General features: G+C 37.4%; 1 protein-coding gene across 1 annotated transcript; it reads right to left on the bottom strand.

Annotated features, from left to right (window-relative positions):
* Positions 1–3,339: 3,339 nt before the first annotated feature.
* Positions 3,340–18,118, bottom strand: sf3b1 (splicing factor 3b, subunit 1). Its single transcript, XM_054615117.1, is given in 25 exon segments — positions 3,340–3,985; positions 4,714–4,930; positions 5,031–5,303; positions 5,916–6,047; positions 6,146–6,266; positions 6,379–6,490; positions 6,976–7,158; positions 7,252–7,473; positions 8,225–8,350; positions 8,655–8,801; positions 8,940–9,085; positions 9,742–10,012; positions 10,581–10,667; positions 10,751–10,930; positions 11,246–11,347; positions 11,466–11,663; positions 11,770–11,891; positions 12,096–12,570; positions 12,760–12,863; positions 12,866–12,947; positions 13,085–13,164; positions 15,481–15,595; positions 15,726–15,827; positions 16,173–16,345; positions 18,022–18,118. Coding segments are annotated over 25 exon segments (3,957 nt in total). The 5' UTR covers positions 18,050–18,118; the 3' UTR covers positions 3,340–3,826.
* Positions 18,119–21,224: the final 3,106 nt, after the last annotated feature.

Below are 21,224 nucleotides of genomic sequence, written 5' to 3'. Positions count from 1 at the left end.
ACTGTGTTATGATATTTAGACCATACATTCATGATCCCCAGAGGATGCATTCTGCTGACAAGATCTGTCTTCTTCTTCTTCTTCTTCTTCTTCTTCTTCTTCTTCTTCTTCTTCTTCTTCTTCTTCTTTCTTTCTTCTTCTTCTCCTTTTCCTCTCTTTCTTCTTCTTCATCCTCTATTTCTCCTTCACATTCTCCTTCTTCATTTTCTCATTCTCCTTCTCCTTCTCCTCCTTCTCTTCCTCCTCTTCCTTCTTGTTGTTGTTCTTCTTCCTCCCCTTCTGCTTCTCCCCCTTCTTCTCCTTTCTTCTTCTTCTCCTTTTCTTCCTCCTTCTTTTCCTTCTCCTTCTTTTACTCTTTCTCCTTCTCTTTCTTTTCATTATCCTTCTACTTCTTCTTCTTCTCCTCCTTCTCCTCATTGTCCTCCTCATTTTTTCTCCTTCTTCTCCTTCATTTTCTTCTTCTTCTTCTTCTTCTTCTTCTTCTTCTTCTTCTTCTTCTTCTTCTTCTTCTTCTTCTTCTAGTGTCACCAGCAGTTCAAAGAAATATCTGAACATCTACTGGATTAACACAGTTAGTTACCCGACTAATTACCCAGATTCGTTCTCTCAGTTTGCATTGAAAGGATTTAAACATGAAGCACCGGCATGTTAGCGCTGTAACTGTGAGCATGTTAACATGCTAACATCAGCAAATAGCACAGCCTCACAGAGCCACCATCACCACCATCACCACCATCACCACCATCACCACATGAGAATCAACAGATGAGCCTCAAAGCAAAACCTCACGCAGCAGCAGGATCACATGACCCGGGTCAGATAAAGTGCTGCTCATTCAAATGTGACTAACTGTGAGCCATAAATAATACACAGCTATACAGGCCTGTGTTTAGTAAACACACACACACACACACACACACACACACACACACACACACACACACACACACACACACACACACACACACACACACTATAAACACAAATATTTGCCTCTTTTTTTCTAGGGATATCCCTCTCTCGCATCCTCACACACACAATCACACACACACACACACACACACACACACACACACACACACACACACACACACACACACACACACACACACACACACACACACACACACACACACACACACACACACACACAGACTTCCTCCTCAGATTAGCAGACCCAGATTCTTTGGGGGGAATCTGGGTCAGAGCACATGATGCTGGCGGTGCAGCAGTGGTGAGTGAATGGAAGGGAGGGAGAGTGGGGGAGGGTTTTTTTCCATTGTGGGTCTATGAGCATTCATGCATGCTTTTTTTTATTTTATAGTCAAAGTGAATTCCCAATTTATTCCTCAGATATATGATGGAGGAGCATAGTTCCCTGAAAAAATGTATACTAATCTTCATCCTACATTTATTCCCAAAGAGGAGAAATTAGTTATTCATGTGCAGCGTTAAATAAAATGTATGTTAATACTGAATGAGTACTTGTGTTTAATATTATATATTCATGTGGTCACCCAGTTCGAAGTGGCCTAAAACTGCCAATGCAGTAGTGGAAAGTAACTAATTAACCATAGTCAAGTACTGTTACAAAGTACAAGTGTGAGCTACTTTTACTAAACTGGTGTGTTTCAATTTGATGCTACTTTACACTTCTACTCCACGACAATACACAAAGAAATATTGTACTTTGCAAACCCTCTACATTTATCTGACAGCTGTTAAATAACAGATTAAGATTGTATTGAAAAAACATTAAATTTATAACATACGATAAGCTTTAGATTTAACTGTCCAACAGTAAATAAAGAAGTCAAAATGTGCTCTTCCTCAACCAGCTGTCACATTGAAATGATGCTCATGTGTTTGAGGGCCGGTGTCTATTAGCGGAAAGCATCATAATAATATAACACATAAGAATATAAGTCTCTGAAAGCTTCCATAATACCAAATACATACTTTAATACTTTAAATACATTTTTCTTTTAACACAAAGTATTTGGTGTATGTACATGTCGTGGTTTTGCTACTTAAAACCAAACTATGAGTACTTCTTCCACCACTGGACACTGGAGGACATTCAGATTGAGACTGATGGAGTAGAAAGAGATGTTTGTAGCTCTTCTCAGCCCATGACATCAACTCACTATTTCACAACAGAGGAACTCAGGTATTATACGTCAGTAAAAATAACAATAACACAGTCCCAAAATACTGTTCCAAGTTAAAGTACTGCATTAAAAAATGTAAGTACAAACATATTAGCTTCAAAATGACCAAAACTTAAAGTACTCAATATGCAAAAGGTCTTATTTCATTAAAATTGCTGGGTTGTTTACAGTAATCTGTAATATTACATCATTGTGTATCATGTTTTATATTATTAATCTGAATCTGCAAAGTAACTAAAGTTTTATTGCCCAGTAAAAAGTACAATACTTTCTTAAAGCTTAAGTAGCAGAAAATGGGAATGCTCAAGTAAAGTACAAGTTCCTCAAAATTGTAGTTAGTACGGTTCTTGAGTAACAGAACTTAGTTACGTTCCACCACTGTTAAATATGTGTGCACTTAAAATATTAAAAAGCTCAAGAGAGCAGAGGTTATAAAGGGAGAGTGGCATGTTTTCTGTTAGTGCTGCCTCCATTATGTCAGACTGAGTTCACTGCAGATGATGTGAGGGATGAGTTCATCCTCAACGAGGCCAACAATCCCCCCCGACCATGCTCTTATTGCTTTATCGGGTTGTTGTGTTTCAGCAAGATAAGAACAATACTATACTATAGGAATGGATCTGGAAAGTGTGGTGTATGTTAGAGCTACTGAAGCAGAGATTTCTTTCTCAGTCTGAAAAGAATAATTTTGAGAAAACCTTTAAAGATATATTTTAGGCCAGGGTAAGGCCTTGTTTATGCTGATATGTGTAAGAATTAACACATATCAGCATGATACTTCCAAAGTTGATTAGTTACATTAAGAGAAGTATTTTTTGTATTACAAGTTTCTTAAAATGCCATGTTTAAATATGCAAATTAAGGATTATCTAATGGTAACTTTTAGTGAATTTAAGAAGAATCTACAAAAGCAAATAGAGAAAATAGTAAAATAAACACCTGAATGTGTTTTTTTTTATGTTTGCATTACACTGGTCTGAAAAAAAACATGTTATGGAAGCAAAGAAATAAGATGAAAAACGTTTGTTGCATGTTGACTCGCCTTCAGTTTTGAAAAAAATTAAACCAATTAGCTTTCAAAAAGGATGTTAACATATGTATAAATGTCCATATTCCCATGTAGTTAACGTTAAATGAATAAAATAAAAACACATTGACACACAGAAAATGGAGTTTTATACACAAACATTTTATTCGGTTAAATAAAGCAACAACCTAATAAGAACAGAGGTGTGAAAGGAGGAGAGGGCGTGTAAAGGGAGCAGCCGGTACAGAGGCCTAGAATTACACAGACAAAAATAATCCAAATATTTAAAACGTGGTGACGACTTGCTCAGCATTCTTCAAAAATCAAGGCTTGTCTGACCTCGGCCATTTCTTACAGCGAACACTCAAAGAAGTAAAAAAAAAAAAAAAATATTCAAAAAACATACATACAGACTCTACAATGTTCCTCTTATTTCTCCTAATTTCATGCTCATTCTTCAATTCAGGGTCATTAAAGCGGCATCAAACAGAGGCTGAATGCAGCCAGTGTTGGATTGTTTTACCCCCTCTGAGACATTACTGTTGCTAAATAAAAACAGACTCAGTCCTAGACCGAGATTAGGGGACGACAAAGAAGAGTGCAGCGGAGAGAGCACATGGATTTGTATTTACAAGGCGTAGTCCAGCTCGTAGCGGACGTACATGTTCTTGTCGTCGTTGTAGACTTGTGGGTAGTGAGCGATGAGGGCGTCCTGCGAGCCGATGTAGATGGAGTTGTAAATCTTCCAGTAGACGTCTCGCACTTTTCTGGCCGGATGGAACAAACCCTGCAGAGACCAATAATAAAATAATTAGAGGTTTATGCACAGTGACTTTTTTGTTTTCCATCATTTATTACAACCATAATTATTCCAGCACTTTAAATAGAAGAGTTTACAGTCATATTCTGCTCCCTGATAGTCATAAATGTTTCGCTTTTCCTACATATTAAGCCTCAGAATTGCATTTATTTAAAAAAACAAAATGGTACCAGCTGTTCCTCCTCCATTCTGTTATTTACAAAACTGAATGCCTATTTTAGTAGAGTTATTGGACCAGAAGTACAACAATATCTGTACTTTTACCAGCTGGTATTGTTTGTAATGATGTATTTTTACGAGGCAATGGGAAGGATCAGATTCAGAACTGTCTTTTGGTACTTTTTTGGATATAAAACTATGTTTTTCTTTCAGTTTTCATTCTTTTAAATGTATTTATTTGTCAATTTATTGTGCCATTTCTCATATTTCTGTCATTTCGTGGGTATAGGGTTGAAGGATGGTGATGCAGGTAGAGTATAGTGGTTAATAACTGTCACATGGGATACATTATTACAATAATACATTACAATAATTATATTGATATTTATTTTTAAACAAACAAAACAGACAAAAAATAAGAAATCAACAGAAACATATGCTCAAATCAAATAGATTTTCTTGGAATGTTGTCCTTGCATAAACACAAATATCCTTGACAAAGAAAATAATAATAATACTAATAAAATAAATCTTACCTGTAAGCAGTACTGCAGCATGCGACAGGGCCCGATGGCGACCCTCAGCCCCTCCAGGGCGCCCATAACGGCCTGGATCACGTGAGGCGACGTCTCAAACACGTTGGGCCACACGTAGTTGAGCAGGTGGTTGAGGGAGTCTTCACAGCCGAAGCCGTAGACGCCCAGGGACATGTGCTGGACTACCGCACTGGCCGTCTGTCTGTGGACCAGGTCTCTGCAGGAGGACACGAGGACAGGGTCAACGGTTATACGTGTAACTTAATAAAAACAAAGCAGAAGCTTGAGGACTCAGAAACCGTCGTTTTTAGTCTCACCTGTCCATGAGTGCGTCCTCCAGCAGCGGTGTGACGGCGTAGATGTAGTCCTTGCCCATCTCCCCGATGTACTCGAACAGGAAGGAGAGGGACTTGAGCACGCCGTTCTGCACGTTGAGCTCGGGCACGCGGTACTCGTTCATGAGCGCCGGCAGCACCGTGAACGGAGAACAGGTCTCGGCCACGATGGCGATGGCCACGGTCGTGCAGACTCTGTTCTGACGCTCCTGGACCTTCAGGTTATTGAGCAGCGTGGCCAAGACGTCGTGAGGGCTGAGAGGAGAGAGGAGGACAAAGTGTTGGTTAGTTTACATTTTACAGCTTGATTTTTTTTTTTAAATACAAACACAGACCGTTTCTGTAAGCATCACAAAATTAAGGTTAAGGCATTTTAAAGCACGTAAAATACATTTTAATAACCATATTACTAACCAAGTATACAATGTGATGGAATACCAATGGGGATTATACGACTTTGATTTCTTGATATTATATCACCTTTTTAAGTACATTCCAGCAGTATGCTATGAAAAATTCCTACTTATGTTATTAATTTAATGACCATAAATTCTCAAATAAAATTCAGTAATCTAATAAAGCCTGGCCCAAAATACAGGCCAGGTAAATAAAAAAAAAACCTCTTTGTGTCTGTCATATATTGTGCATGCCAAGTAAGGATAATGTAGGCTTCATTTCCATTGCTTAAAAAGTTGCAATCAAAACACTTTGTATTTTATATTTCAGCCATATATATGTAACAAAATTGTATTTTGTAGTAACATACAAGTACTGCAAGATGGCAGTAGCGACATTTGAAGAACCATATGAGAAAGTAGGTTCTGTTACAATATAAGTAACATAAATATAAAAACATTTGGCACTCACCCGATGGCTTTGGCGATATAACCAAACGTGTTGACGGTTGCTCTGCGGATGGCTTTTTTGTGAGCCTTCAGCAGCTCCAGCAGCTCAAAACAAATCCTCATCCACTCCCTGGCTGACACGTATTCAGCTCCCCTGAAATACACACACACAAGAGGTTAGGACTCATATACTAATAATACATTAAAAATCAGATCCATACGAGTTAAATCTGAGGTTTTTATTCCACCGACCTGTCAGCGATCCTGCCCACCAGGTCGATACAGTTCTCCTGCACTTTCTCGTGTCTGTTCTTCAGGATGGGAGTCAAACGAGGAAGCAGGTCTTTGATTGGTGGAGTCATCTTGTGCATACCTGCAATGAGAAGGAAAATTATCCAGTAGCTATTCAGATATTTCCTTTTAAACCCTGAATTCTGCATTAAATGGTTTATAAAAAATGTTGATGATGTAGTGAGGAGACGTACCAATGACGTTGACGATGGCCTTCAGTGCTCCCAGGATGCTACCCAAAACCTCAGGGTACTCCTCTCCCAGGTACTCGTACAGCACCACACCCAAATGACCCATCAGCTTCTCCTGCAGCGACACATAAAACAGAACATGCATTAGTTTCTGAAAGAAGTTACATGGTTTGTCTTTGAGTCTCTATTCATCTCATTTGGCTTAAGAAAAGTGGCAATTAAAAGTGTCACAACTTAAGTAGTGTTTTAGTCAAAGTACATTGTGTGCTAAACCTGGTATACATTTCTCTCACAGGCCTACATAAGTTAAGAGTGAAATGTGTGACGGTTATAACAGTGGCAATGATTGATTTTCATCAAATACAATCTCAAAAACATATATCTGTATGTGGACAATCTGATTGTAACCAACGGGTGCAGGTTGAGAAGAGACGAGACATTGAGGTCCGGTCTGATAGCTCTCGTGTTGGTGTTAATCTAGCGAACGACTAGCCCTGATGTGAACCACGGAGAGGTTGAACAGGCGAGAATAGTTCGCAGGAAGCAGCTTATGTAATAATCTTTAAATGACACATGGTGACATTTGTATTCATAGTTTACCTCCTGGCAGGTTTTCATCACCACGGCGGTGCGGGAGATCAGGTCGGCGGCCTGCTGACGGACTTTGGCGGACTTGTTGTTGAGACGCCACAGCACCGTACCGCAGATCTGAGGCAGGTAGGGCTTCACACGCTTCCCGAGGGCGTTCACCACTGTGCCGAAACCATTGAGCATGACGGAGTCCTGGGGGAAAAGGGACAAAATTAATTAAACACTCCAAAGATAGGATTCTTCCTCTGCTGGAGAATCTTGAATTTAAAGCATCACGTCTCTCACCTCGGTTGTCTGTTCCTGGAAGGCATACAGGATGCCGTCGATCAACTGCTCCTCCAGCTTGTGGTCGATGTCGGCCGCACCCAGGTTGCCCATGATTTTCTCGATGGTCTCCATCACCATCTTCCTGTACTGCTCCGCCTCGTCCTTCAGGTCATCAACGATGCGAGAAATGATCTCTGCAGCTCCCACTTTGTTGGCCAGCTCCACTGTGGTGTCCACCAACTGTTTAATGGGGGAGAAAGATGGTTTGAGTAAACACGCATGGGGATGTGTGCAAAAGCTTCAAGTTCCCATAAAGGCCCTACAAATATTTTTAATGCAACACAGCATTTCTTGTCATGACAGGAACCCGCTCTCTGATACATCGGTGTTCTTTATGCATGTTTTGCATTTAGGCCCAAAAAAGCAATAAATGATATATAATACTCTGCCGTAAACACTCGTTTTGCAAGTAAGCACAGGCTTTTGAGATTCTTTTTTTTTTTTTTTTTACAAAATACTTTGAATAGTCTGCCTCATATTTGGAGATACGATGGCACAGCAATACATCTCAATTCAACATGTATTTGGCTAAAGTAGAAGAAGAACTGGAAATTAAAAGTGTCACAACTTTAGTAGAATGTATACGTATTGCTCTCAACAGGCCTACATAAATTAAGAGAGAAATTGGCATCTGTCATTGCAGCGGCATTGATTGATAGCCATCAAATCAATATCTGATTGTAACCAACGGGTGCAGGTTGAGAAGAGACGAGACATTGAGGTCCGGTCTGATAGCTCTCGTGTTGGTGTTAATCTAGCGAACGACTAGCCCTGATGTGAACCACGGAGAGGTTGAACAGGCGAGAATAGTTCGCAGGAAGCAGCTTAAATCATAATCTTTAAATTGACACGTTGTGACATATTGCATGTTGGTATTTCAAGTTTAGCTGAGCGCAAGTGCAAAATGCATTTTTTGTGTGTGGTTGCTAACCTGTCTGTAGTTGCGTCTGTCCAGAGCCATCCTGTGCTGCCAGAAGTGCTTGAAGAACGGAGGCAGGATCTCCGTCTTGATGTAGTTGGCTTCCACACCATCAGTGCCACAACACTGCTTCACCACCTACGAGACAACAAACACAAGTTCAGGTCAGATAAAGGAACATCAACAAGGTTTAAAAAGGGTCAAAGTGTGTCTTCTTTTGCATACGAGTTCAGACAAAAAGTAGATAAGTGTGATGTAACCAACGGGTGCAGGGTGAGAACAGAGGGGACGAAAGTATCCCTCTGCTAATTCTCATGCTGGTGTTTCTATAGCGACATACTAGCCCTGACGCAACCATGTGGTGGCTGAACAGGCGAGAATGAGTCGCAGGAAGTAAGCGGAAGTTTGTAGAAACAGTAAAGTTATTCTTCCCCTCTCTTACCTTGAGTACAATCTTCTTCATCTCCTCATCGGGGGACTGGAACTCTCTGATGAGGATCAGCATCACCTCCCTGGTGTAGTAGTTTGCGTACTCGGCGTCCATCAGTGGGATCAGGTAACCGATGGCTTTGAGGAAAGCAGCCAGACCCTGGTGACAAAGAGGGGGAATAAATTATGAGTACAAACTCAGCTACAGATTGTTGCTTGTTGACCTTACATGAAGGCTCAGCATTGGGTCTGTATCTTGCAATAAAAAGCTGGTTATTTCATTCAGCAAACTTCTTACCTTTCCTCTGTGTTGTCTGATACCCTTCCAGAGGGGCTTGAGGACCGAGTCGAAGGATTCGATACCGTAGGGCGTAGCGGCTTCAGCGAGGGCAGCTATAGCCAGGGCACTGATGGTCCTCACCTTCTGCTGCTCGTCTACCAGACCTGTGGCATCACAGTCCAATACAACAGTCAGAGTGTGAACACATTCAGTATGACACTGTTTTTAAAACGTTTAGGAACTGTATCTGCAGGGTTCAGATTAGAGTTAAAATTAAAAATACATAACAAATGTGTGCAAAAGTATCGCTGTCAAACACAATGTTGGTATGCATAGTATCACCATTGTTTACATTTTGGATTGCACTTTTTTGATATTTAATTTGCGCTTTAAATATCTTTCTACTGAAACACAATATTTTTCTTCGAGATAAATTAAGTTCCATCTTATCTAATGAATTGCAAACACTATTAGATTGATATCATCAGATTGATTTCAAATGTAATGTGTAAACTTTTGTTCCTTCATGTATAGTCAGAATGCTAGTTATATTTATTTATATATATATATATATATATATAAATAAATATATTGTAACAATGCAAGTAGTTTGCTTAATATGCCAGGAGTACAAGAGGATTTTACACACGTATGATGATTGGACCAATGGAATTTGGGGAGAAATCAAATTGAGATTTGGCCTTAAGTGTAAAACTTACAAAAAAGGCTGTAATAAATGGCATTCACTACTTTGAAAGGTACAAAAATAAAAAAAACTGTAAATCTACAAGGATTTGCAAAAACCTAAACCATGACTGACCGTGTTCGATAATCTCCACCAAGCTACGGAGGTGGGGCAGAATGGCGCAGCCCATGAGGATGGCGATCTGCTGCACGATCTTGATGCCTGTGTGTCTGGCCTGCCAGGACTTCTTGCTTTTACACACAGCTTTGAGAAACGGCAGGAGGGACGGAATGCCGAGAGCGGAGGCCACCACGGCGAAGGCTCGGGCTGTGGTGTTTCTGACGTACTCATCCATGTTGTCGATATCGGGTCTCATTGTGGAGATCATGGTAGCCAGACCGGCAGCCTGGGACGGACAGGAAGAAGAGGAACGTCAATATTTTCTCTTTCTCTAACGATGCACTTTATTTATAACCTTTAAATGGTTTATTTGCTGTAATTACATGACTTTGAACATGTTTGGGGACATAGTGGCACAAATGCATCTCATTTGTTTGACTCAGAAGGCAATTAAAAATGAAAAAGAAGCTCATGTATCTCATGCTTATTACTTACTTACAACTTAAACAGAATGTATAAGCGTTTCTATTCTAAACACTCTAGGATGCTAAAACTTGGTATACAGTTTTTAAATAGTGTGCATGGATTTAGACTTAAATTTGTGTATGCTATAACATTTGAAAGGTTTAAAATTTACCAAAGCAATAAACAACAAAATTCTGTAAATGGAGTATCTGATTGTAACCAACGGGTGCAGATTGAGAACAGACGAGACATTGAGGTCCGGTCTGCTAGCTCTCGTGTTGGTGTTAATCTAGCGAACGACTAGCCCTGATGTGAACCACGGAGAGGTTGAACAGGCGAGAATAGTTCGCAGGAAGCAGAGTGTGAAAATAAGAAGTTCTCCACATTACCTTTGCCAAGTTGGAGATGATTTCTCTGCCTTCTACTCTGGCGTAGTAGTCCTCATCAATCAGCAGGGGCTCAATCACCACCAGGATCTGGACACAAAGAGGACTGTTAGTTCATTTATTCACACACAATTCACAAAAATCAGCACAGACAGTTTTTACTCTGAGCCTACCTTGTGTACGTATGGTCGAACCAGGTCATCCAGCTTGTAGAGAATGCGGTCGATGACTTTCACCAGCAAGTGGCGCTCCTGGTCCTCCAGGGTGGGCGACATGAGCAACGGCAGGATCTGATTGAACAGGGGTCCTGCTCCGAATTCACGAGCTTTATCTGTGATCTGACGCAGAGCGGCCTGGAGACGAGAGAGAGGGGATAGGGAATCAGTCGGACGGACAAGTCGGACAGCCAGGCTTCTATCTCAGCAGATCTGATGGTTTCTGTCTGCTGCTCCCAGCAGAGTATGATTGTCTAGACTTAGACCTCCACTGAAAGCAGCAGCTCCTCAGTGAGGACATTATTTAGCAAGCAAATATTCACACTGCAGCCACATACAGGCTCAGTGCTGGGTGTGGATCTTGCATAGGTACAGTTGTTGTGCTTCATGCTATAACAAGGCAGATTTATGACATTTGGGGATATTGAAAATGATATGATGACAATGACAAACCTTCCTCATGGGCGGTGTTCCATTTTTAATCTTGAGCAGCAGCTTCATGATCTTCCTCTCTTTCTGCTCCTCGGGGCTCAGCGTGGACTCATCCACCTCAACCTAAAACAAACATACAGAGCCAGCCATCAACACACATGTCCAACTTCAGACGGGACAAACATCCCAGCCGTTGGTTTTATTTAACGCATGTTATGCGCACAAAAAAATTGATGCTCACCAGAAGTTTGTCAAAATACTGGATGTCGTCTGGTTTGAGGAAGGGCAGGTTTCCTGAGGGCTGGTCATTCATCTGTTTGGTGGTGCGGTCCTCCACCTGCATGTGGAAGCCTGTCATGCCTCCGATGGGGGTCGGTGTGGCTGACAGTTTACGGGCCGGAGTGCGGATCGGCACGTAGCCCGCTGGTGGAGGTAAGACCTGTGGAGAAGAACAATAAACTGTCAGTACGGTGACTAGGTTTTAATTATATTCATTAATGCTTTTGTCGCTAGAGAATGAGACACAATATAAAGTGAGCATGGACCTTGTATCCCTCTGGGAACATGGCATCAAGCTCATCGTCTGTGAGAGGCCGGTTCCTCTCATCGATCTCTCTCTCCCACCTCCAGGCCTGCAGCTGCTCTGGAGTCATGCTCATCAGGTGACCTGAAGAAAAACAGAATAGGAAACTGATTTTAAAAACACAGCAAAACCATTTAGGGGCTACAGGATCCATTTGACTAATAAACGATTCTGCTTATATGGTTCCTTTGTTCCAGAAGTCCCCAAATACAAAGAAAGACTACAGAACACTAAAAAGATATGGTAAAGCAGAAATGAAAGTAGGAACACATTATGCAACTTATTTACCTGGTGTTGGGGTAGCCATGTTCATAGCTGGCGTTCCTATGGGAGTCTTTCCTGGGGTCATTAGTGGTGTAGAGTTTCCCATCTGACTAGCAGGGGTTTCATCCCACCGAGACTTCCTCTTACTGGCCCCTGGTGTTGGCGTCTCGCCCACCGACTCGTCTCCTCTGTCTGTGCGTGGCGTTTCAGCCCAGCCGCTCCCGTGTCCCGGGGTTTCCCTTTCTGTTTTTGGGGTTTCGTCCCAGCGGTTCTTGCGTACGCTTCCTGTGGCTCCTCCGTGGCCGGGGGTGGCGTGGCCAGGCGTATCCCTGCCAGGTGTGGCAGCGCCAGCAGGCGTGTGACTGGGAGTCGGGTCCCACATGCGGGTACTGGGAGTGGCCCCTGGGGTCTCACTGCCTTTAGCGCGCCCAGGGGTTTCATCCCATCGGGTGCTTGAGGGTGTGTGTGCAGGCGTGTGTCCTGGGGTGTGTCCTGGAGTCTACAAGGGACCAGAATGAAAAAAAAGTGATTTAAAACATGTGTGAGACAATATATAACAAAAAAATTGTTGTTCCCTCTTTTTACATTATACTGAGTACTTAAAAAGGAAGTAACCAGAGTAGTTTTACCCACTACAATGCGCTTAAGTTTTCCATAAAGCAGTAAGAGGCAGAAACTTGTGTCTCACCTCAGCGGATGAGTCAGCCTGGTCCCAGCTGGACATCTTTTTGGGTGTAGTATTGGTGGGGGTTTGGTCAGCAGTCTGGTCCCATCGACGCTTGCGTTTGCGGCGGCGGCTTGGGAGGCAGCGGACCCGTTGACGACTTTCAGGTCCCCAGATTTGGCCTTCTCTACCAGCTGCTGACGGATCTCCCTCTACAAGCATAAACAAAGCACAAAAGTCAGGAAAAATGCAAAAAACAACAACATAGGATTCTACAAATATGACAACTTCATGTGAATGCATCTGGAAAAAGCTTGCAGTCAAAGAACACTATAGGGTAGTCGCTCACCTCCTCTTTGGACAGATTTTGCTCCAACATGACGTCCACGTACGACCTGACCTGCAGCTTGGGGTCCGGCGTTTTGCCCCCTGCGCGAAAGAGCACCAACAAGAACAAAAGACACTGATCAGTATTCATTCCGGGGACCCAAGTTATTACAAACACAGCAAGCACAAACACAGCCAGCTAACCCTGAGTCTCTTTACCAACAGATTAACTTACGTTCCTGTTGTTATAAACAGTTGATTCACAAAACAGTCCTACTGAATTACATACAAATATACAGTTGTCTTTTCTTACATACAGTCATAGCATTTCTAATGAAAAACAAGCAGATACATAGAGAGAAGAGCTGTGGTTGTGGTGTTTTCTTAAAGTGGATTAAGAAGTTATAGCCATCACTGATGCAGGGGTCCTGGGCTGTGCTCTTCAGAATACGTACACTTTCAGTGCCATGGTCCCTCTGCAGTCAGACTTCAACCGGCAGAAAAGAAGCCTAGAAAATGTCTCTTTACCATTAGTAACACTTTGGAAAAGGGTTTGAACTCACACACAACAGAATACCACCTGTGTTGCATTGATTTACGGCACTCAAAAAACAAAGTATCTTCTTGGGGCATAACCAAAAAAAAGAACTAGGAAAAAAATAATAATATGGAGACCATGTTGTCCAGATTCCCAATTCTTTACACTAGCAAATACAATTAAAGTCAAGATTTTGAGGCTGCATCTAAGAATGACATTACTATTAAATATATGAGCATCTATTCTGGCATTCTAATATAAAAATGAGGCAAACATAATCATGAGTCTAGCCCAACTATCAGAAATATGGAGATAAGACATGCCAGGTCCTAACAGCACTGGTTATTATCCAATCATCGTACATTTAGATCTTGACTTCCTTTTCAGGACAAAGGTGACTGATAAAATAAGGATAAGATATATGAAGTCAAATATTTGGGCAGTGATTTTTCCCTCATGAATGCCAGGGAAGTTTTATCTAAATTTGCCTGACATTGATAAGCCAAATAAAAAAACTAAAGAGATGGGGCTGAGGTTTGTTGTAGCTGGGCTGATTCCCCTCACAGGCCCACAACAAGCAGCCATCGGACCCTGACCAAACTGATAAGTGCACAGTTCTCTGTGTTCCCCCATAACCTACACAGGATGAGTTGCTGCACCCTTAACAGAGTGCAGTACAGGACTGGCAAAGCAGTACTGCTGTAGGAGAGAAATTAAGGACAGTTAGTATGGGCCTGTGGTATTGTGGTACACAATTTTTCTTGATAACATATTTCTATTTTACAGAGAGAGTTGTAAAATAAAAATATATTTACACAACAACTTTGTACATAGAACTCTCTCTACATGCAGGCTTCAGATAAGCCCTACCTAGACCCAACCTGACGTGATCAGGTCATTTTAAGCTCCTATCGTCTAGTGGAAGGGAAAATCCAATTAAAAATGGAGAGAAAGATAAACTAGCTGGCTCCTGTATGTGTAACGTATCTTGTCATGTTCTATGCTGAGGCCCATGGATCTTTAACGTTTGACAAGCCAACAGAGGTGGTTACATTACCACAAGACTTTAAAATTGCAGCCCAGACAAAGTGAAACTGGGAATAACTTGTATGTATTATATAACCCTAATGATCCTGAGTCGACTGCGCCAAAGCGACCAAGCCTATTTCTCTCCACTGCTTGCATTGGGATCTAAAGCTCTGTCTGTAAGGAAGCAGGTTGTAGTTTGTCATCTGTAACTGAGCTCAGCATGGCATAGCAAAGTTCACTGGCAGGTGAATTACACCATAACTAACCCTGAAACGTACTCTCAATCCTCACAGGCTACAACAAGAGGGACACTGCCCTTTACCATCATAATTGAGGCTCACATGGGAATGTTAACCCTTCGACTCACACACAACCCATCTGCAACCCACGTTTGTTAGGTAAATTAGCTCTTTGAACATTGAACACCTAACGACCTGTCCCACTGAAAAGCATGGTAACCCCACAGTGGGTTTCACTTTATTGTAATACACGCAAAAGGATAAAAAATTCATTTTGCACAAAAATATTTTCCAACCGGAATACTGAAGATAAACTTTGAGCCCACACTGTCATTTGCTGCAAAGTTGGAAATTGATACAAATGTAGATCATATATACACATCAGGAAGAAAATGTACAATGACACAAAATGTTCTTGGACAGTAGAGGATTGACCACGGGGAAGGCATCAAGTCTGGGAGGCAAGCTATTGCATTGTGGTCGAAGGGTTAAAAACAGCAAAACTATTGGTGTGAAACCATTGGCAGTCATGGGGGTCACAAAAAAGTGAACCGTGAAAACGGGGAGGAAATGGGGGACGGTGTAATGAAGTCAAAAAATAGCTAAATTTACCGTCTGCGAAGGGGTCGAGACGCTCGGGTGAGATGATCATCTGTCTTCGCCGGGCTTTGTATTCATCTTCCCGCTCTGCAATCTTCTGCGGACGGTGCTCTGCAAATGGGTCGTACTGCAAAAATCAAGGATGGGGTGTGAGTTATAGGCATCAGAACTCTTACTTTGACACCACACAGAGAATGTATTTGAAAGCAAGAACACAGGTGAAAATATAACATTTAAGACACAATAAATCAACATACTTGCTCGTCTGACTGTGGAATGGCGTTGAGTATTGCCACCGGCGCATGGTACCCTGGCTTCTTTTGTCCCAACAAGCTTGTTGACGAATCCTCTTCATCATCCTGCGGAAGGAAAGAGAAAAACGAGTCTAGTCAAATCTCACCGAAATGGCAAGACTCTCCTAGCTCAAATGCAATAGGCAAAGGGGAGCAGTCAAGCTCCCCTTGAAAAACTGTGGAATTAAAGTAAAAATAAAACATTATATAACCCTATTTAGATAAAGGAGGATCTGCAGTTTATAAGGCAACAATCTGCAACTACTCTAGAGAAATAAATCAATGAGCAGTGGTGAAAATGCAGACTAACTAAGTGTGTTTACAATTTACTCAAGTATTTTACTTTAATGCTTACTGAGTAAAGGATCTGAATATTTCTTCCACCTCCCTTTCCTCCATGAAAATACTTACTTCTTCCTGTTCATTGGCAGCGATGGAAGTGACATATCCAGCAAAACGGCTGTCGCTGCCTCCATAGATCTCCTGGTCAAAAAAGCCGGTGGAATCGAGGCCCACTCCCTGATCTCCTTCCTCCAGCAGGGTGGCCTTCATCCCCTGGATCTCCAGGATCTGGGCCTCGATATCTAAAAGGAAAATGAAGAAAGAAATGAGAGGACGAGAGTTAACATAAGTGCCAAAATATATACAGAAACCATTATTATTTTCTGAATCAAAGACTAATTACTTGCAAGCTGTGGTGGAACACAAGTTCTGTACTCAAGTACACATTTGAGGTACTTGTACTTTACTTGAGTATTTTCATTGCAGTTTTCTCGTTTGCACCACTAAAGCTCAGATGGAAATGTTGTACTTTTTACTTTTTGGATTAAGATAGTTTTTACACCAAATAAATGAGATGATCATTTATGATATTTATAGAAATTAAACTACCACGCAAATTATACAAGTACAGTGGAAACGTTTAGTCGATTGACAGAAAGCTAATTGGATACTTTTTGATCGTTAGTCATTTTTTTAAATAATTTAATTAACAAATATGAATAATTGCAGCTTTTCCATTAATATATTTGTAATAATATTAAGGTGTAGACTGTTGGTCGAATGTGCAATAATAGTTATACTGTCTGTATATATAATATTTCAGTTATTGTGGATTCTTTACTGTTTTAATCCTTATGTATAATACTTGTTTTTTTACTACGTCTCTTGACTAATAAAGGATTATTTTACACCATATAAATTAATTATAATTTATATTATTTTCATATAAATTAAACTACCACGCAAATTACAGTGGAAAATACTTGCTTAGTCGATTGACAGAAAACTAATTGGATACTTTTTGATTGTTAGTCATTTAAAATGATTTAATTAACAAATATGAATAATTGCGGCTTTTCCTTAATCTAATTGTAATAATGTTGAGGTGTAGACTGCAATAATAGTTATAATAGTTATTCTGTCTGTCTGTGTGTGTGTGTGTGTGTATCATATATATATATATAAATAAAATATTTAGATTATTGTGGATTCTTTACTGTTTTATTCCTGATTTACAATACTTGTTTTTTTTACTGTCTCTTGACTAATAAAGGATTAACAGCTCCACCTAAACCAACAAAACAACAAAACACTGTGTTCACATCAATGCATCAGCACCAACATCACAATAAAGTAATACATAAACACAGGAGCAGGCACAAGGACATTTATCTACATTAAATGGACCATTTCTCCAACATTTATTGACTTATAATAGACATTAACACATAAACAACTCAATAAAATGATCTGAAAACATCCTCACAATGATAAATAAGCCAAACACTGTTAACACGACCCACATATCTCACGTTAAAGGCCTTCACACTCAATCTGCAGCGTGTGGTGTTGTTGAAGTGGAGCTAATGCTAACTGGGCTAGCTTGACGACACCCAGATAATAACTAATAAAACAACAATAAAAGCTTTAATGCATTTAAACATATGCTTTAAATATCAACCTGAAGATGTGTTATAAATCCTATATGACAGGAATAAAAAGGCACATCCTGCACGGCGATGGGAGGGATGCTAACTAGCATGCTAACTAGCATGCTAACGGAGCTAGCATCCAGCGCCATTATCTAAGCCGCGTTGCGTCGTAGCACGGCCCGCTTCTTATCCCGCTTTAGAGCGAATAAAAACATCAAAACGTGCTCCAGATACTTCAGATACGTAGTGCGTAATCTACACTAACAAGTTGCACAGTTGGAAATAATCAGGAATAAGAGGTATTTAGTGATTTAACGACGTTTTACCTTCGTGCGTCTTGGCGATCTTCGCCATTTTGGTTGGTGGATGTTCGACTCTGAGACCGGAAGTGGGTTAAGACGGACTTCCGCCTCTCAAGCGAGGATCGGCTCGTTTAGGAGTGGGCGTGTCACAGAATATATATAAGTATCAGAATAACATGTTCTTTATGCATTGAATATATAATAATAATAATAATAATAATAATAATAATAATAAAAGTATCATCATAATAATTATTATAATTATAATAATAATAATAATCATAATATAATATTATTGTTAATTATTATTAATAATGTTCTTTACAATAATAATAATAATAATCATTTATTATTGTTAATAATAATAAAAGTATCAGAAGTAAAATGTTCTTTATGCATTGAATATATAAAATAATTAAATAATAATAATCATAATAAAATGTTCTTTATGCATAATAATAATAATAATCACAATATAATAATATATTATTGTTAATAATAATAAAAGTATCAATAATAATAAAAAGTATCAGAAGTAAAATGTTCTTTATGCATTGAATATATAAGTAATTTAATAATAATCACAATAATAATAATATAATTTATTATTGTTAATAATAATAAAAGTATCAAAAAAGTTCTTTATGCATTGAATATATAAGTAATTTAATAATAATCACAATAATAATAATAAAAATATTTATTATTGATTATTATTTAAATAATAATAATTGTTAATAATAATAAAATATCAAATAATAAAATGTTCTTTATGCATTGAATATATAAATAATATAATTTAATAATAATCACAATAATAATAATAATAATTTATTAATTGATATATAAGTTAATAATAATAATCACAATAATAATATCAGAAGTAAAATGTTCTTTATGCATAAAAGTATTGATGCATTGATATATAAGTAATTTAATAATAATCACAATAATAATAATAATAATAATAATAATAATATCATAAAATAATTCTTTATTATTGATATATAATTAATAATAATAATAATAATAATAATATAATTATTATTAATAATAATAAAAGTATCAGAAGTAAAATGTTCTTTATGCATTGAATATATAAGTAATTTAATAATAATTATATTAATAATAATCATTTTTTATGCATTGATTATTAATAATAATAATCATATATTATTATGATTATTATTAATAATAATAATATCAAAGTAAAATAATAATAATAATATTCAAATAATTTTTATTATTGATAATATGTTATTTAATAATTAATAGGTAATAATGTATTTATTTTATTTTTATTTTCTGTATAATATAAATAATTTATTTTATTGTATATTTTCATATTTTAATATTATGTTTCCCATATTTTATTGTATATTTTCATATTTCTTAATTGTTATCCAACAATAATAATCACCTAAAATTCCTTTATGTTAATTAATAAAAGTATCAGATCCATAAAATGTTAATTATAATAATATATAATAATAATAATAATAATAATAATAATAATAATAATAATAATAATAATATAATAATTTCTTTATATTAATATATAATAATAATAACAATAATAATAATAATATAATAATTTATTATTATTTTAATAATAATAATAATAATGATATTGATGCAAATTATTAATCAGGAGTGGGCGTGTCACAGTGCAGAGCCTGTTAAAGAGGATTATATGGAAATATAAAAGAATATATAAGTATCAGAAGTAAAATGTTCTTTATGAAGTATTCAGGTCCTTTACTTCTATAAAAGTACAAATACCTCACCCTATATATTACATTACATTGAATATATAATTTAATAGTAATATTTATTTTCTGTATTAATATACATTTGACACTTTAATAATATATAATATAATATATATTAATAATATACTGTTATCCAACAATCTATCACCTAGCCAAATTCCTTGTATGTGTAACTTAATAAACAGCTTCTGATCCATGTAATCATAATAATCATAATAATCATAATAATCATAATAATCATAATAATATTAATAATCATAACAAGTATAATATAATTAATAAATTATTTAATACATATTATGATTATGATTATTCATAATCATAATAATTATGTGAATTTATTGTTATTATTATTAAGCCCACTGGGCTTATTTGAAGCCTCCACCTATATAATATTTTTTTTAAATCACAATACTATAACGAATATGAAAAGAAAATATATATGATCTGAAATACTGTTGAAAAAGTAATTTTACAAGATATGATTTATAATAACAATACATTATAAACAACAAGAAAACAAAGAGAACTGATACATTTTACTTCAGTGAGGATTTGAATGCAGAACTTTTAGTTTTAATGAAGTATTTTCAAGTTGTACTTAAAGGATGTGAATACTTCTCCCACTACTGATTTAATAAAAAAACATCAATAAACTAAATTCTATAATTAGCCTTATCAGATAAGATAAAACCCTGCGACCCTTAACTGGATAAGCAGGTTACGGAAAATGGATGGATGGATGGAGATAAGATAAGATAAGATAATCCTTTATTAGTCCCGCAATTAAAAATAATAATAAACAAGGTACATAGTAGATTACAAGTATTTTAAATAAGTAAGTAAGAAAAATAAAAATCAACAATAACTGAAAATAATAATATATATTATTTGATTGTTATTAATAATAATCAGACAAAAAATAATGATAATAATAAGGTTTTAGGACTAGTTATTGAAATAAAAAAAATGGATGGATGGATATTTTAAATAAGTATAAAAAAATTAATAATGTACAGGATTACAGCAGCATATATAGTGCAAACAAGGTACATAGTAAAAAAAAAACAAGTATTTTAAATAAGTAAGTAAGAAAAATATTAATAACTAAAAAATAATAATCATAATATTATTATGATTGTTATTAATAATAATCATATTATAATAATATTATTATAATAATATATAATAATAATGTATTATTGTTAATAATAATAATAATAATGATATTGATGCAAATTATTAAAAACAAACAAGTATTTTAAATAAGTAAGTAAGAAAAAGAAAAATCCACAATAACTAAAAAAAAAAAAAAAAAAAAAAAATCCAGAAAATAGCTGAAAAGATGTCCAATGTCCAAATTGTGTAAAATTATAGGTAAATAATCCCACATTGTGTGTGTAACCTTAAAGTAGCCTTAACTGAACTTGAGTGTACAAGGTAAACATGAGCCAA

The sequence above is a fragment of the Anoplopoma fimbria genome, chromosome 16, assembly GCF_027596085.1.
Source record: "Anoplopoma fimbria isolate UVic2021 breed Golden Eagle Sablefish chromosome 16, Afim_UVic_2022, whole genome shotgun sequence".
Classification (NCBI taxonomy): domain Eukaryota; kingdom Metazoa; phylum Chordata; class Actinopteri; order Perciformes; family Anoplopomatidae; genus Anoplopoma; species Anoplopoma fimbria.
This window is presented reverse-complemented; position numbering and strand designations above follow the sequence as displayed.